At 44.1% G+C, this 17,978-nt stretch overlaps 1 protein-coding gene across 2 annotated transcripts in view; it reads right to left on the bottom strand.

Annotated features, from left to right (window-relative positions):
• PATJ (PATJ crumbs cell polarity complex component) overlaps positions 1-17,978 on the bottom strand; it is a 367,374-nt gene that overhangs the window by 69,479 nt on the left and 279,917 nt on the right. For both annotated transcript variants that reach the window (XM_044238351.1, XM_044238352.1), the window contains exon 32: positions 3,466-3,522. In XM_044238351.1, coding sequence (XP_044094286.1) covers positions 3,466-3,522 — 57 coding nt within the window. The remainder of the gene's footprint in view (positions 1-3,465; positions 3,523-17,978) is intronic.

Below are 17,978 nucleotides of genomic sequence, written 5' to 3'. Positions count from 1 at the left end.
CTGTTTGGAGGAGGAGGTCAGATTAAAAGTCAGTAGTAGCGAAAGAATGTTACAAATTCTCTTTTTATTTTTATTTTTTAAGGATTTTATTTTTAAGCATCTCTATCCCCACTGGGGGCTTGAGCTCATAACGCTGGGATACGCGTGTGTGTTCTACTGTCTGAGTCAGCCAGGCGCCCCAGAACAATACAGATTTAAAATGTTTATCAAACCGCTGCTATGCACTGGTTCTATGGACGTTCATTTTCTTTTCTGCAGTTTTTCTCACCAACATTTAATAAAGACCATATACTTACTTTAGAAGACTTATTCAAAGACATATTTTCAGTGATTTAAAAAGAGGGAAGTGGAAAAATGACAAATACAGGTTTACTACCAGAAAACTGAACAATGGAACCACCTAGATACCAATGACTCTGAGGACCATACTTTCCAGTGTCCTTGAAGCTAGATATGTCTGCAGACTAGGTTTTGGTCAGTAGATGTAAACAGATGTGAACTGTACAATTTTCAGGTCATTTTCTGCAGGGTAAGGATCCTGTCCTCCTCTTCTAACTGGAATGCAGATGACAACTGCCCGAGCAGCCGTCTCAGACCAAAACTAGATGCATTTTTTTGAGGATGGTAATCAGATGCCAGAGTGTGTGACACTGGGAGATACCACATCATCCTCAGACTGATTATACCCATACTTGATACAGAAGAGAAACTTCTAATAGAGACTGAACCTGATCTTAATTCATACAGCACTTATGTCCAACTTTTGTTTTCTGTCACCTTTAAAAAGCACATCATTAACAAAGCTGCTAGAGTTCTTAGTGAAAAAAATCATGTGATTAAAAAAATGTATTTTTTTAAATTTAATTTTATTTACTTGGCAGAGAGAGCGCAAGTAGGGGGAGCAGCATGCAGAGGGAGGGGGCTCAATCCCAGGACCCTGGAATCATGACTTGAGCCCAAGGCAGATGCTTAACTGACAGAGCCACCCAGGCACCCCTTATTTATTTATTTATTTTTAACCACTTTATTTAAAAAATTTTTTTTTAAAGATTTTATTTGTTTATTTGTCAGAGAGAGAGAGACAGAAGGCACAAGCAGGGGGAGCAGCAGGCGGAGGGAAAAGCTGACTCCCCACTGAGCAAGGGGCCCGACACAGAACTTGATTCCAGAACCCTGAGATCATGACCTGAGTTGAAATCAAGAGTCGGGCTCTTAACCGATTGAGCCACCCTGGCATCCCCATTTATTTGAGAGAGAGAATGCGTGCCTAAGCGGGGGGTGAGGGGCAGAGGAAGAAAATCTTCAAGCAGACTCTTTGCTGAGCCTAGAGCCCTATCCAAGATATCATGACCTGAGCCAGGACCAAGAGTAGGACACCTAATTGGCTGAGCTACCCAGGTGCCCCAGAATCATGTGATTTTTAAATCAGTAATGTTTGTGCTAATCATTACATCCCAGATCTGGGTAGCATCCCACTGCATTGTGCATGATATGTTTCCAACAGATAGTGATAGGACTGAACTCAATTAAAAAGTAAGGAAACAGTCCACAGAAACCAAGTGAAACGTCCAACATCTATTTTTAGAGGCTGACCTCTTGTTGGTGGGTGTGGTGATAGATGGGACGTGTGGTCCTGTGACTCTTCAATTGGCACAAACCTAAACTACTAAGAATGAAAGATAGGAAAGGTTGGATTGGCTGTTTAATAGCTTCAAACATGAGAGTTGGAATGGACGTTCTAGGTTATCCAACCTAACTAAACCAGTGGTTCTCAAATGCTGTCTTCATAACAGAAATTGTCAGGGACTAAGTAAATCAGGACCTAGGTGGAGCCCAGGCAAGTTTCGTTTTGAGAGTTACTGCTTAAAGTTAAACCATGGTTTCTTTACCCAGGGTTTCCAAGAGACCCACAAAAGGCATTTTGGGAATTACAAAAAATCCAAAATTATGTTTATCAGTGTTTTTCTGGGGAAGGAATCTACAGTTCATTTATGATGCGAAACAAAAATCACCATTCGAAGAATATATGAATTGTTGAGCTTGCTAGTGCTGACTAGTCGTGTGGCCAAAGGAGAGTCACATCGCCTCCTTATGCGTAAACTTCCCCATCTGTAAACTGGTAGTGGTATTTCTAAACTTTACGAGCTTGTTGAAAAGATCAAAGAGAGAAGAACATAAATACTCCTATCACTATGCCAGAACAGCTTAAGATTTCAACTGATAATAGCTATCAATGTCTTCATGTCTTTTGATAATAAATGATCAGCCAGCTGCTGATTAAAAACCATGTGGGTGGTTTGGAACAGCTCAAGGGGTTGGAAGTTCTTCATAATGAGCTGACCCAGGCTCACAGCAGGTGTTGCCCATTGACCTCAGGCTGGTTCTCTGCTAGAGCTACTGACCCAGCCAGGCATCCCCACACCTACTCATTTTTTAAAAATTTTATTTTAGAGAGAAAGCATGTGAGCAAGTGGGGGGCAAGGGAGAGTCTCAAGCAGCATCCCCACTGAGTGTGGAGCTCAATGCAAGGCTTGATTTCATAACCTGATATGATGACCTGAGCCAAAACCAAGAGTTGGATGCTCAATGGACCGAGCCACCCAGGCACTCCTACACCTACTCATTTTTACTTGGGTTTTTATTTTATTTATTTATTTGTTTTTAAGATTTCATTTATCCACTTGACAGAGAGAGATCACAAGTAGGCAGAGAGGCAGACAGAGAGAGGAGGAAGCAGGCTCCCCACTGAGTAGAGAGCCCTATGCGGGACTTGATCCCAGGACCCTGAGATCATGACCCGAACTGAAGGCAGCGGCTTAACCCACTGAGCCACCCAGGCGCCCTTTACTTGGGTTTTTAGTATGTAAGTTTGGAGACTTTACAAATTTATTTTCTCTGGCAGTGTTTGAAATACCATGTAAGCTCTAGCTCCTTAAATATAATGACAGATAATACAGTAATAATGTAAATTTTAGTAGCATGAAAGTATCACCTAGCACACAGAAATAAGAATCAAGATTTTAAAAAGAAAAAACTCAATACCAACAAAAGTACAAAAATTTGACAGACAGAAATTTATAGTTTTTTAAGAGAAGTGAATTCAAAATGCAAGGAACACCAAAGTTACTGTATTTGCATTTTTATAGAACTACAACTTCTCCCACTTAAGATTTTTATTAATGACATTAAGTAAAACATGGCACTCTCAGAATTTATGTATAGATGTGTTTGTAGGGATGGCTCTCTTTTAAATACCTGCTCAGAGTACTGGCCCAGGAAAAGGCACAGAGACTATTTCCACACACCTTGCCTAGAATCAATGATATGGCTGTGGGCTGACCTCCAATTCTAAGACCCACCATAACCTCCCAGCAAGTTTCATTGCAATCACTTCCTTTCCTTCTGGAACCCATTTATAATCCATACCATCCCAGCAGAGCAAAACCTAAGGTGGAAATTACGTACATTGTCCGTTGGACACTCCGGTGTCTTCTGCTGACCAGCCACCTGGGAGATGTCCTCCTGGAATAGAAAAGATACAGCCAGTTACAGGCATTTCAGGGCTCAAATGCATTCTCCAACTATAGCAAACATCACGGGGCTACAAAAATGACCAAAGCACCAGTTTGTTCATCCATCTGAACAAAGTCTTGTTAATGAATGCAGCCTTGCCATGTCCAGATGTTTCTCTTCAGTCCTTTCAGAGCTATCAGGCTTTAAGCTTATCAGATACCCACTGATGGTCACTTCAGCTAGAGTTTTTTCTTCTTTTGCCATTCTAGTAACCTCTAATTTGTATTTGTACTGAATACTTAGTTCTTTCAGGGTTTGAACTCTGATATTAGAACTTTTCCCCCTGAATGTCACCAAAGACACTGGAGGATACAGAGTTAAGTTAGTCCTGAATCCCACAGAAATGTGCAGAGTCCAGGTTTTAGAGAGAAGTAAACTGCCAAAACACATAGGAAACCAGTGCATACATACAGGGTGGTTTCCTGACACCAAAACATCAACCAGAATGCTTATGTCTGCCTCCCACCACATCCCATCCTTCTTTTCAGGCAAAGTCACAGGGGAAATTATCATCTGATGGTCTACTCTCAGGCATGAACTCCTGCATTTGGACTTGGACTACGCAGGGAACATGGAGACAGACTGACTGGGATAGGAGAAAGGACGGGCTTACTGCAGCCCGTGGTAAATGTCTGGCAGGTCTAACATACAGACTGCAGGGAGGTAAGCTATCTGAAGATGACGAGAGGTGTGACTTGTATAGCAAAGTGGTCGTTGTTTGTGATCCTAGTTCCTCGACCTAAGAGTTCTGCAACCCTGAGCAGGTTTCCTGACATCTCCAAGCTTCACTCAGTCTCGTTTATAAAACGGGAAAAAATAAAGGTTGTTCTGCTCTAGGGATGTTGTGAGGATTAAATGAGGCAATATATGGACAGCACTTAGCATGGTACCTGGCAAACAACAAATACGTAATAAAGATGTTAATGATGATAGTAAATGGAATCCAGCTCTGATACACCCACATTCTTAACTCTACTATAGAGCTAGTGAAAATAATTACATGGACAGACACTTTCTCCTTTGGGGGATGCTGGAGTACCATCTGATATCCCCTACCCTCTCCCTGGTTTCTTCTTCAAACACACCGAACTAGTTAATCCAAAGGGCTCCCATCAGATTTGTAACAATACAATAGATAGTGATCAGGTCGTGCCCAGCCATTCATTATCGCTAGATTAGGTTACAGTCCCATCCTGTCTCATCAATTCCCTATTGGTTTACACCTGAGAACCCCAGCACATAATGTCCTGAGCCTGCCCCCTAGGTCCCCAGGAGGATTGTGATTTCCCTTATCTGCCCACTTATTTTTTTAGGACCAAAGCTCTTTCTCATTTAAATACAGATTATCTCTCAATTTCTCCCATATGGGACCAACATTGGAGAACTCCACCCAACAACCCCCCCACCAACTGTGCTCCTAAACAGATTATAAGCCACGAGTTTACAAATTCCTTCATGCGTAATTCTTCCCTGAGCCCCTGGGCAGTGCCCCTTCCATAGCACGACCAAGCTATTTTCTCACAATTTATGCAACACTGTGTTTTATCTTTTTTTTTTTTTAAGATTTTATTTATTTATTTGACAGAGAGAGATCACAAGTAGAGAGGCAGGCAGAGAGAGAGGGGAGGAAGCAGGCTCCCCGCTGACCAGGGAGCCCGATGTGGGGCTCGATCCCAGGACCCTGAGTTCATGACCTGAGTCAAAGGCAGATGCTTACCCGACTGAGCCCCCAGGTGCCCCCTGTCCCATTTCTTATACTGATTACCCTTAAGCCTCTGGGCCAAGGGATGGGGCAGATGGGGCACGACGATGATGATGACAGCTAAAACTTACTGAGCACTGACTGCCAATTACTGAGCTACATACCATCCCTATTTCGGAGGCCGATGTGCACAACAGAACCGTGGGGTAAGGGCTATTATCCAAACTGCAGAGTTAACTGGGTCGCGAGACGCTGGAGCATATGCTGAACCAGAACTTAACCAGACGCACTGCGCTGCAGAGCTCCTGCTCTTAACGGAGGACGAACCACAAGGGAAAGGCAATGTGCTGTTCACCTCCTCCTAGGGACACACATGAGATTCTTAGGAGCCAGCCTCAACATGGTGATTCCATTTTTAGATACAACATTAAATCAGAACGAGTCATGCCGGCTTATTTTGAGCTTGGGCAGCCAAAAAAAAATTCGTGGCACTAGCCACCCCAGTGACTTAGGGTACGTCACTTTCTTCCGTGTTTTGTGTTTAAACATAAATTTAGAACTTGCTCCTCTTCCAACTACTGCACTGAGGGAGTTCTTAATGCCTTCAAAGCTGAGGTTCTGGGACAGTCTAAGGTGCCGACTTCGCACAGGAGACCCCTAAATAAGAAGGCTGAGGAAGGAGGGTGAAAAGATCATATTATTTTGTGGAACAAACCCAACAGAACATGTTCTATGTGTGTTATATTGTAATCATCAGCACAGTACTATAAGCTCCTGAAAGAAAATGCTTTGAGAGCCAAGCAAGTTCCTCTGATCAAGAGAAGGAGCTTTCGAGCAGTGGATATAAAAAGCAACACTGGGAATATTCTATATAATAGATAATAACAGGGATGTCCAGTTTATAATCATCAGAGCTGGTGAACTTCTATCCCAAACTTGGGCAATCAACATGTCCTGTCTGTCCAGCCATAGCAACTGGCCCAAGGGTAGACATCTGAACCACCTAAGAACATCCTGTGCATTTCCCAACATGGACCCAAGGAAAGAGAGTCAGCCCCTTTCTGGCCCAGAAGCTTCGGAATTTTCAATGGCCACATTCCCACTAAACTAAGGAAGCAAGTCTGTAGACAAAGAGAGTCAAAGACACATCCAGACACCTATGGGGCGCCAGGATTCAGGTTCCAACGGTCCCTGAGGCTGTCAACTTTGCCTTTCCTGCTGTACTGTAAAAAGGGCCTGTAGCTTATCAGTAAATCTCCCTTTGTCTGTAAGGTCAAGCTGAGGTTTTATCACCTGCGATCAAGAGACTACTGATTAAAATGAGGTGGAGTCTAGAAAAGATCTATCAGGATAACAAACTCACAGGGGTCAAGCCAGAAGGTAAGCCAGGTGGAGATGAAGGAAGTGAACCGAGCAAAGAAAGCAAACTTGGGAGGGCTGCTCAGCCTAAAGATAGTCAGACTCTGATTTTTTTTTTTACTATTCCATTATATATGTTTATTATAATATATAATGTTATTTAAATTTGTCATTAACGAAATTGAAGCTTCGAAGTATTTCTAATATTTAGCCTGTGGTTTTGTGTTCCCCTCCCCCTTTTTTATTATAATAAAAAATAAAATAGACTCAGTGATTTTTAAAAGATGCCTGTCAGACACAGATTGTCTCCTGCTGATCTGAGTCCTTGGCCTCTCCCTCTGGAGCACCGGATACACTAGAAAGGGACAGCCTTTGCCTGGATCAGCCCCACCCAACTCCTCCCCGACCTGAGGCCTGCATTAGCTGAAATCCTATCAGCAAGAGCTCCCCAGCACCTTGCTGTGCCCCTCTGCAGTCTTGGCCGCACTAGGAATTACTTAGGTACAGCTGGATGCCAGTCCTGCCCGTGACACTTATTGAGTCTCTGTGCCTCAGCTTCCTTCCCAATCAAAAGGGGACAGTAATAGGCTCAATCTCCTATAAAATGTTAATCAATACACTTAGAATGATGCCTTTTGGAGCACACAGGAAATGCCGCGAAAGCCTGAGTGGTCGCGATTCTCAGGCGTTCTGAAAGCACCTACAAGATAAGATTTGTGTGTCCTGTTCCTGGTGGTACGTCCTGTGGCTGCCGTAGCGTCTGGGACAGAACAGGCCTTCCCTACTAAACTTGCTTACTTTCCGCCCCCTTAGAAAGGTAAGATAGGGGCGTCTGGGTGGCTCAGCGGGTTAAAGCCTCTGCCTTTGGCTCAGGTCATGATCCCTCTGCCTTCGGCTCAGGTCATGATCCCAGGGTCCTGGGATCGAGCCCCACATCCGGCTCTCTGCTCAGCGGGGAACATGCTTCTCCCTCTCTCTCTGCCTGCCTTTCTGCCTACTTGTGATCTCTGTCAAATAAATAAATAGATAAATCTTTAAAAAAAAAAGAAAGGTAAGATATACAATATGGGTTTTAGATTACAGGACCTTAAAAATCATGTTGACTTGACTTCTCCAGAGAAGTGAAAACTTCACAGGCTCAAAGAACAATGTGTGAGCTGCACACACACAGGTAAGAAGGTCTGAGTTCGGGGCTCTGCCAGTGCGTCCTTTTCCTTCGCGGGGTCCTTAGGGCTAATAATTAGGACGGTTAGATTATTTTCTCAGTTTAAAAAATCTAATAAGCAATAGCTTCCTTCCAGGCAAGTTGAATTTCACGTAACAAGTCTTTGTAGGAGACCAGTTAAAGGGGTTGGGAGTGAAAGCAAGCTAGCAGATGTCAAAGATGGGAATTTGTGTTAAAAATGTGCACCTCTATTTCTGCTGTCTCTGAGTTCATGAGGTTACCTTTACCTGCTACCCTCGCGTCTCTATATTATCTTCTTCATTTATGATGCACAGGCAGAGAGAATGGAGGAAAAAGCCAAGAGCTTTCCTCCTGTGACTCTCATGAAGGGAACAGACCTCGCTGTAAATCTACTGTCTTTTTTATGACCAGGAAAGGGGAATTTATCATGTAGGCAAATCTCAAGTGATTTTTCAGAAATACAAGATATAAAGTACAATGAGCTGTGAAAAATGCCTCGTATCTGAACGCACTTGAACTTGGCCATTGGCAATTTGCATACTGTCACATACTGTCACAGAAGAGAGGCCGGTGCTGACTCAGACACATTATCTCTGGCTTCTTACAAGGGAGTTCCTAGGCTATTGTTATAGATGCAGTTTTCATAGAGGATCTGAAACAGAGAATAAGGTTCGCACAGTGACATCTGCTCCCCTAGCTGAACCAGAAATCCTGCAGTTCTCGACAGACTACATGTTGGGGATAAAAATGGATTTTAAGTACAAAAGTCCAGCTGTTTAAAAGTGAGCAGGATATACGTCTGAGAATTCCAGCCTGGAATTAAGATCTGTAATCATCAGAAACACATTTTAACCTATTTTTCCAAACTTGGATGCCAGCACTTTAAAAACACTTAGGAATAATTTTTAATCAAGCCCAGTAGCAAAATTGACAAACTAAGGTCAATTATACTTCATTTAAGATTTTTTAAAGCAAAATAAAATATAAAAATTGATAAAATGAACCTGTACCAGAAATCACACAGCATATTATTCCCTTAAAAGTTAAACTTCTAGGGGCGCCTGGGTGGCTCAGTGGGTTAAAGCCTCTGCCTTTGGCTCAGGTCATGATCCCAGGGTCCTGGGATCGAGCCCCACATCGGGCTCTCTGCTCAGCGGGGAGCCTGCTTCCTCCTCTCTCTGACTGCCTCTCTGCCTACTTGTAATCTCTGTCTGTCAAATAAATAAATAAAATCTTAAAAAAAAAAAAGAAAAAAAAGTTAAACTTCTAGGATGCCTGGGTGGCTCAGTTGGTTAAGCGATTGCCTTCAGCTCAGGTCAGGTCCTGAAGTCCCAGTATTGAGCCCTACATCGGGCTCCTTGCTCAGTGGGGAATCTGCTCTTCCTCTGGCCCTCCCCCTTTCTCATGCTCACTCTCACAATAAATAAAATCTTAAGAAGGAAAAAAGAAAGTTAAAATTCTAGGGGAGGCTGGGTGGTTCAGTCAGTTGAGTGTCTGCCTTCAGATCAGGTTAAGATCCCAGGGTCCTGGGATTGAGCCCCACATCAGGCTCTCTGCTCAGCGAGGGGAGTCTGCTTCTTCCTCTGCCCCTCCCTCCACGTGTGCTCTCCTTTTCTCTCTCAAATAAATAAATATAACTTAAAAAAAAATAAAATTATACACTGAACTCATTATCTTCCTCTACAAATCTGGTTTTTCTCATTTTTTTCATGTCATTGTTTTAAAAATTAGAAACAGTATCAGCCTCCTACTTATTCAGGTTCAAAACCAAAGTCAGCTTTTACTAATGATCTCTTTCCTTGCATGCTTTGATTGAATCACTTGCAAAACAGATGGTTTCAGACTTTGGGATTTCACAAACTAGAAAATTTTCAAAAGAATGTCGGGATTATAGAGACACCCCCCCCCACTAAAGAACACCAAAGAAATATAGGTTGGAGCATATGAATTTGCTATTTTGTAAGTCAAGAAAGGGTCAAGTATCAATGATCTCAGAGGCTGTAACCTATTAAAGTCCTCTCCTCCCAATTACTATCATATATCATTACCATACTGTTACAAAGGAAGAGCCATTTTTACACTAAAAATTTAGGTATGGCACAGTTTTAAAGGGCAGTTCTTGAAATTGAATAGATTTGCTTTATGAAGAACTCTCTGTAAGGGCCTATTTAGCCAGAGCGATTCCATCTGATTAAACCATGATTTTGTTATTTTTGCAGTAAAACTTAAACTGACCCTGGGCCCTCCCCAACGCCGCCCCCCCCCCGAACTTGCTTAAAAGCAAGTCGTGGGGCACCTGGGTTAACCTGGATCAAGCCTCTGCCTTCGCCTCAGGTCATGATCTCAGGGTCCTGGGATCGAGCCCCACATCAGGCTCTCTGCTCAGCAGGGAGCCCGCTTCCCCCACTCTCTCTGCCTGCCTCTTTGCCTACTTGTGATCTCTCTCTCTCTCTGTCAAATAAATAAATTTAAAAAAAAAAAAAAAAAAAGCAAGTCGGGAAACCAGTAAAATGTAGTCGAACAGATAACAGAGCCCAAATACAAGGGCGGGTCAGGTCAGGTGGAGATAACAGAGCCCAAATGCAGGGATGAGTCTGACCAGTGGAGACACCCAATCAGTGGGGCGCCCATACTGTCTCCCTAGGTACCAAGGAGTGTGGGCCCCCGCCTTTTGGGCGCCAATTCTGACCAAGGTGATAGGCTCGTTCAAATAGCTACTATGGGGTGAACTGTAATTCAATTGGCCACCCCTGTGTGACTTAGCATGACTGTGCAGCTTTCTGTGTTGCAATCTCATTGGCCACCTGTGTGTGACCAGGCTCAACCACATGGCCTTTGCTCTATAAAAGTTCATCTGTGAGGCTGGGAGGGGTCACTCTCTCTATAAGAGGTGGCCCCGAACAGTCAGTTTGATTCTCGATGCTTGGCGAGAAATAAAGCTTTCCTTGACCTTTGCTTTGTATCAGTCTCGCTCCTTTTTTTTTTTTTCTTTTTCTATTTATTTATTTTCAGAAAAACATTATTCATTATTTTTTCACCACACCCAGTGCTCCATGCAAGCCGTGCCCTCTATAATACCCACCACCTGGTACCCCAACCTCCCACCTCCCCTCCCCGCCACTTCAAAACCCTCAGATTGTTTTTCAGAGTCCATAGTCTCTCATGGTTCACCGCCCCTTCCAATTTACCCAAATTCCCTACTCCTCTCTAATGCCCCTTGTCCTCCATACTATTTGTTATGCTCCACAAATGAGTGAAACCATATGATAATTGACTCTCTCTGCTTGACTTCTTTGATTATGGACCTATCACTCTCCATGTGGTTATTTTTCGTATTTCCCACACATCAATGGAAACGCGCAGATTCCATGGGTCTAACTCTTTAGTATTACCTGAAGAGAGTAGAAAGCTTGGACTTTGGGGTCACATAGTGGCTTACATCCAAATTTCTCTACCTATAGGTTATGACAAACTAGACTTCTCCAAACCTGTTTCTTTATAGGTTAACATCAATGATCTCTTGGAGAGACAGAGTGGCCTGACCGACATATGAGTCCAACACGTAAGTCTTTGAATCCTTCTTGTGACATTTACTGCTCCTAAGCCCCTGGGCAAGTGAATTAATTTCTGGAATACTCAGGCCACTCATCTGCAAAATGGAGATGATAATAATAATGCTTTCATGATGGGGAGGATGGAGACAAGCACTCTGTTCAGGTCCTAACAGACAGTTAATGCTCAATAAATGGTAGAGGGTATTATTATGATTACTACTGTTTTTGTCAGAATAAATGAGGTACTATTTTGAAAGTGCCTACTAAGTGACAAGTACATAATCAGTAGCCATTAAAGAATAGTTTCCTTCTTACACGGAAATCTGAAATTCAATACACCAGAAGGATCTCGTGAAATTAATGGCAGCTAACGCTTCCACGGCATTTCCTGTGTGCTCCAAAAGGCATCACTCTAAGTGTATTCATTTATATTTTATAGGAGACTGAGCCTATTACTGTCCCCTTTTGATTGGGAAGGAAACTGAGGCACAGAGACTCAACTAAGTGTCACAGGCAGGACTGGCATCCAGCTTTACCTAAGTAATTCCTAGTGCAACCAAGACTGCAGAGGGGCACAGGAAGGTGCTGGGGAGCTCTTGCTGATAGGATTTCAGCTAATGCAGGCCTCAGGTGGGGGAGGAGTTGGGTGGGGCTGATCCAGGCAAAGGCTGTCCTTTTCTGGTGTATCCGCATGCTCTAGAGTGGGAGGCCAAGGACCCGGATCAGCAGGAGACAATCTGTGTCTGAAAGGCATCTTTATTTTTTTTTAAAGATTTTATTTATTTGTCAGAGAGAGAGGGAGAGAGAGCGAGCACAGGCAGACAGAGAGGCAGGCAGAGGCATAGGGAGAAGCAGGCTCCCTGCTGAGCAAGGAGCCCGATGTGGGACTCGACCCCAGGACGCTGGGATCATGACCTGAGCTGAAGGCAGCTGCTTAACCAACTGAGCCACCTAGGCATCCCTGAAAGGCATTTTTAAAAAATCACTGAATTTGACTGCCTTTGGTGCCCACTTTATGCACCCTTCCCCACAAATACGCTCTTCCTCCTAGCTTTCTTTTCTCAGTAGCAGCACCCACCACCCAGCCAGTCAGCTGCCACGATGCACAGAAATCAGTCTTGGTCCCTATCCTCCTCCGTCAACCTTCATCTCAGTTACTCTAACAACTTTTTAACACTCTCCCTGCCTTCAAGCTTTGATGTTTTCTAAGGGATTTTTTGCAGGGCATTCAGAAGGCTCACATGGCTCATTTCCTCATCATCTCATTCCTTACCATCTCACTGGTTAAAAACCAGTCCAGAGGTTTTCCCTTGGTCCACAAGGCTTTCCACCATCCAGCCCCTGCCCACCTTGTGGCTTTTGCCTCCTGCCATTCGGCCTGAATGGCCACAGCTCCGTCTGCAGTATCAGACCCGGGATGTGGAGTCAGGTGTTTACAGGTGATGGGGATGCGGGAAGCAGGCTGGGGTGGGGGAATGCTGGAAAAGTAGGGCCCGAAGAAAACGGGAAGTGCATAAATGATTTATGGGGTGGCTTGGCATGCCGGTCTTTTTTCAGGAGAAAAGGGAAACCAGGATTTTTATGGGAATATCTCCTGATTTATAAAATCAAACATCTTAAGAAAGCACCATGGAGCGGAAGTAAGGTCTGGATCGGTCTCTGACAGCCAGATTGTGACCTCCGCATCAGACCGAACGTGCTGTGCTCCTGGATGAAAGAGGTCTTATTTATCGTCACATTCCTACAGCCTGACCCATCCCAGGTTCTCAGGAAACGTGTACTGAGTAATGAGGGTCCTGGCACAGTAGACTTTTTATAGGCACAATCTGGTGCTAGCAACACCTACATTTACTGAGTCCTCACTGCACGTCAAGCACTATGCTAAGCACTTCATGTATAAAATCACACTCCGTCCTCACAACAGAGAGGTGGACCTCCTCCTCCTCTGTTTCTGGATGAAGAATGCAGATAGACAGGATAAGGCGCTTTTCCTAGTGAACAGCAGGGGTGAGCGTTAAGCCTGTTCAGATTTCTGAGCCCACGATTTGCACCTGATAGGCTTTTTCACCTGAGAGAGCAAGTACTGTCATGCCACTTGGAGACACGGGTAGTGTCTGTAACACTCAACATTGAGTTTTCAATAGCTATGTTTGAAAATTTTGTATGGATCAAGCAAAGCAAGTGGAGAGGAAAAACTGTTCCTCAAATGTTGCTATTGTAGCTGGTGGAGACTGAAATGGTCCAATGCATGGCCAGTTACAGCATGAATTTCCATGTCATGGCTCACTGAAGTTAGTGATAGTGAATTCAGAAACGACTCGTGCTTCCTCAGGCATCTTGCTACCCCGTACATTCCCAAATCTCTACAAAGAACCCACAGGTTGAATGCCACCCTGAGCTCACTGAAATACTCTCATTTTCCTACTCTTGTCCTAAGGATCGGAAATATTCCATAATGAAAGACAATAGTAAAAATACACTGCAGACAGCTGGAAAAAGAAATCTAAACATTTTGAAAACTTTTGAGAAATCTAAAATGTTATTAAGGCTGGTGTATCAGATCTGTGATGACAAGGGCCACTGGACACACAGGCACAAAGACTATATTGATGCAAAGGAGTTTCAAGAATTGGGGAAAGATGGGGCGCCTGGGTGGCTCAGTGGGTTGAGCCTCTGCCTTCAGCTCAGGTCATGATCTCAGGGTCCTGGGATTGAGTCCCGCATCAGGCTCTCTGCTCAGCAGGGAGCCTGTTTCCCCTTCTGTCTGCCTGCCTCTCTCCCTACTTGTGATCTCTCTGTCAAATAAATAAATAAATATTAAGGGTAAAAAAAAAAAAGAATTGGGGAAAGAACGCTGAGCACATCTGTTGGGGGCATTTCCTTGCAGGTTTCTCTTGGGCTGCTGACCAAGTTCTGGGATGATGCTGGTTCTCAAGACCCAGAGAGTCAACTGTTGCCATTTAAATAGCTCTAAACCTGCGTTCAGAGGAATTTTTAAAAAATACATATAGCAGAAGGTTTGCATACTGAGGGCAAGAAAGGCAATTTACTGGCAGTCTTCTGTGGAACTTGTATTTCCTTGCTGTTTATTAAAACCTTTACATAGAGTACGAGGACAGACAGCTGTCGGTGTCTCTTGTGGACGCCCATTGCTACAATGAACTTTCAGCTCGTCAGGCGGTGTCCAGCCTGGCCCTGGTCCAAGCTAGTCACCACGTGGCAGCTCCAGTGCAGTCACCTTTTAGAGCCCCGCGGGGCCTCCCACTGCTCTCAGCACAAGGATCACCTCGCTAACATGGCCTGGCTCCAGCTGGGATCCATCTCACCAGGGCCGGCGACCGTGCACGTTCATATGCTCAGTTCACTGGACTCCCCGAGACTCTACCATCACCTAGCACCCTTCCTTCTTCGTTCTTCACCACATTCCCAGTAGCGTCAGCTTCTCCTCCTGATCTCAGTTCGTTTCCCTGGGAAAGCCCTCCCTGGCAACATCCAATCCCCTTCTACACTCCCTTAGCACCAAGCACCTCTAGTTCTTAGCTCTGATCAAAGCTGAGACTTCATTCTACTTGTGACATTATCTGAATGACGTCCATCTGCCATGAAGACTGTAAACAGCACAGGAAGAGAGTTTGTTTACCTTCTGTAGCATCGTTCTAGGATCTAGCACAGAATGCAATTAACAGGCAGACTGCGAGAATTTATAAAATAAAGTCAGGCTCTAATTTTGATGGACAAACAATCTAGGCCTTTTCTACCAGGGATTATTGAACACTGGTAAAATATCCCAACTGGTGGAAAGACTATATACTTATTTAACCAAACTTGTTTCTAGAGGTCACGTCAGCATTGCTCATTTGATTTCACTTTGTGGATTATCTATATTTTTACTTCTCTCTCATATTGCTCCCTTTTTTTTTCCTTAAAGATTTTATTTGTTTATTTGACACAGAGAGAGATCACAAGTAGGCAGAGAGAGAGGGGGAAGCAGGCTCCCTGCTGAGCAGAGAGCCTGACGCAGGGCTCGATACCAGGACCCTGAGATCATGACCTGAACCAAAGGCAGAGGCTTAACCCACTGAGCCACCCAGGTACCCCACTGCTCCTGTTTTTTAAGAGTATCTTTATTGAGATATAATTAACATGCCACGAAATGCCCCCCATCTCAAATATATAATACTATGGATTTCACAGAGTTGTACAAATATCATCACAATCTAAGTTTAGAACCTTTTCATAACCTCAGAAAGAAACCCTGTACCCATCAGGGTCACTCCCGTTCCCTGCCCACACCCCCCAGCCACAGGCAACGCTGATCTATTGTCTGTCTCTGTCCACACGTCTCCTCTTGACATTTCACACACACACCATGTGGCCGCAGCATCGTGTATCAGAGCTTCATGATCTCCTACTGCTCATATTCCACTGCATAATGTACCACATTTCATTTATTCAGTTGGTAGACATTTAGGCTGTTTCCATTTTGGGGCTCTTATGAAAAATGCTGCTATGAACACTAGTGTACAAGTTTTTGTGTGGATTGGTTTTCTTTCATTCCTCTTGGGTGTACACCTAGGAGCGAAATTACGATATGATGATATAAATATGCTTCATATTGTGAAGAACTGCAAACGGTTTTCCAACTGGCAATGCTACTTGATATTCTCACTAGCGATGTATGAGAGTTCCAATCACTCCCCATCCTTGCCAGTACTTGCTATTATCTGTCTTTCTGAGTACAGTCCTCCTAGTAGGTGTAAAGTGTATTTCACTGTGTGTGTGTGTGTGTATGTGTTTAAGATTATATTTATTTGTCAGAGAGAGAGAGAGAGAGCAAGTACACAAGGAGGAAGAGAGGCAGACAGAGAGAGAGGGGGAAGCAGGCTCCCTGCCGAGCAAGGAGCCCGATTCGGGACTCGATCCCAAGACCCTGGGATCATGACCTGAGCCAAAGGCAGCGGCTTAACCCAAGGAGCCACCCAGGCGCCTCCTCACTGTGGTTTTGATACGTATTTAGTTCCCTACTGGTTAATGAGGTTGAGCATCCTCTCATGTGCTTATTGGCCATTTGTATATCTTTAGAGAAATGCTTATTCAGGTCCTTACCCACTTTTTTATTTATTTTTTTGACAGATAGAGATCACACGTAGGCAGAGAGGTAGAGAGAGAGAGAGAGAGGGAGGAGGAAGCAGGCTCCCCGCTGAACAGAGAGCCCGATGTGGGGCTGGATCCCAGGATCCTGGGATCATGACCTGAGCCAAAGGCAGAGGCTTGACCCACTGAGCCACCCAGGTGCCCCACCTTATCCACTTTTTAAAAAAGATTTTATTATTTATTTGAGAGAGAGAGAGAGAGGGCATAAGAGGGGAGAGGTCAGAGGGAGAAGCAGACTCCCCGCTTAGCAGGGAACCCGATGTGGGACTCGATCCTGGGATTCTAGGATCATGACCTGAGCCAAAGACAGTCACTTAACCAACTGAGCCACTCAGGCACCCCCTCACCCATTTTTTTAAACTGAGTTATTTGTCTTTTTATTATTTTGTTGTGAGCTAGTTGCTTTAAAATGATTTTATTGGCTATTAATATCTAGAACAGCATGGAGATGAAGTCAGACAAGAACAAAAGAAAAAGTAAGCTGGTTTTATTTCAAGGCAGAAAATCCTAATATCCAACAGGGTTTGAGATCCAAAGGAGGCAGCAAGAACAGAGGTTAGCTACGTAGAAGAAAACAGTACTATCTCCTCGTTTCCTTCCCTGGCTCCTTTCTTCCCACTAGCCGCCGAACTTCCAGAGATGGCAAGCTGATGGGAACACTTGTCCTCAGACATCTCAAGCTCTTTAAGAAGCTCTAACAGTTCTGCTCATCACTGAATCTTCTGCAAACAGCAAGCCACACTCGATTAGTATTTGTTGCTCGAGCAAACAGACCACACAGTGGTATGATATTCTAGAAGTGTTGTCTATGTGAACCACACAACGGGAAGACAGGATTTCCAAGCAAAAATAACTGGGTTTGAGTCCCAGCCATCCCACCGACCTGCTGCGAGACCTTAGGAACATACTAGCCACCTCATAGCCTTAGGACCTTGTCAGTAAAGCAGGACCCATAATATATTTCATTTAAGATTTATTTATTTGAGGAGGAGAGAGGCAGAGGGAGACTCTTCAAGCAGACTCCCCTCTGAGCATGGAGCCCCTGGTGCAGAGCTCGATCCCAGGACCCTGAGATCACGACGTGAGCGGAAACCAAGAGCCTGAATGCTCAACCAACTAAGCCAACCAGCCCCCTCCCCCGCACTGGGTAATTATTTAGTGTCTCAGTGCCTCAGTTTTCTCATCTCTTAAATGGGGATAATATGAGTACTAACCTCATAGGACTGTTACGTAAATGAGCTTAGAATAATGTCTAGCGCGTAGGCATTCAATACACACTGCCCATTATGATCAGCATTTGGATTTTTCGGGTTGAACAATTCATTTCAGTTTTCTAAGTTACACCTTAATGCTTCGCTCACAACAGCTAATCCTTATGTGGCTAACACTAAATGTTTTAATTGGAATAACAGCATCATTGTTAATAATAATGACTCTCCCTTGTACAGTG

This window comes from Neovison vison, chromosome 2 (genome assembly GCF_020171115.1).
Source record: "Neovison vison isolate M4711 chromosome 2, ASM_NN_V1, whole genome shotgun sequence".
Taxonomy (NCBI): Eukaryota; Metazoa; Chordata; class Mammalia; order Carnivora; family Mustelidae; genus Neogale; species Neogale vison.
The sequence above is the reverse complement of the archived record's forward strand: the minus strand, read 5'-3'. Positions and strand labels throughout refer to the sequence as shown.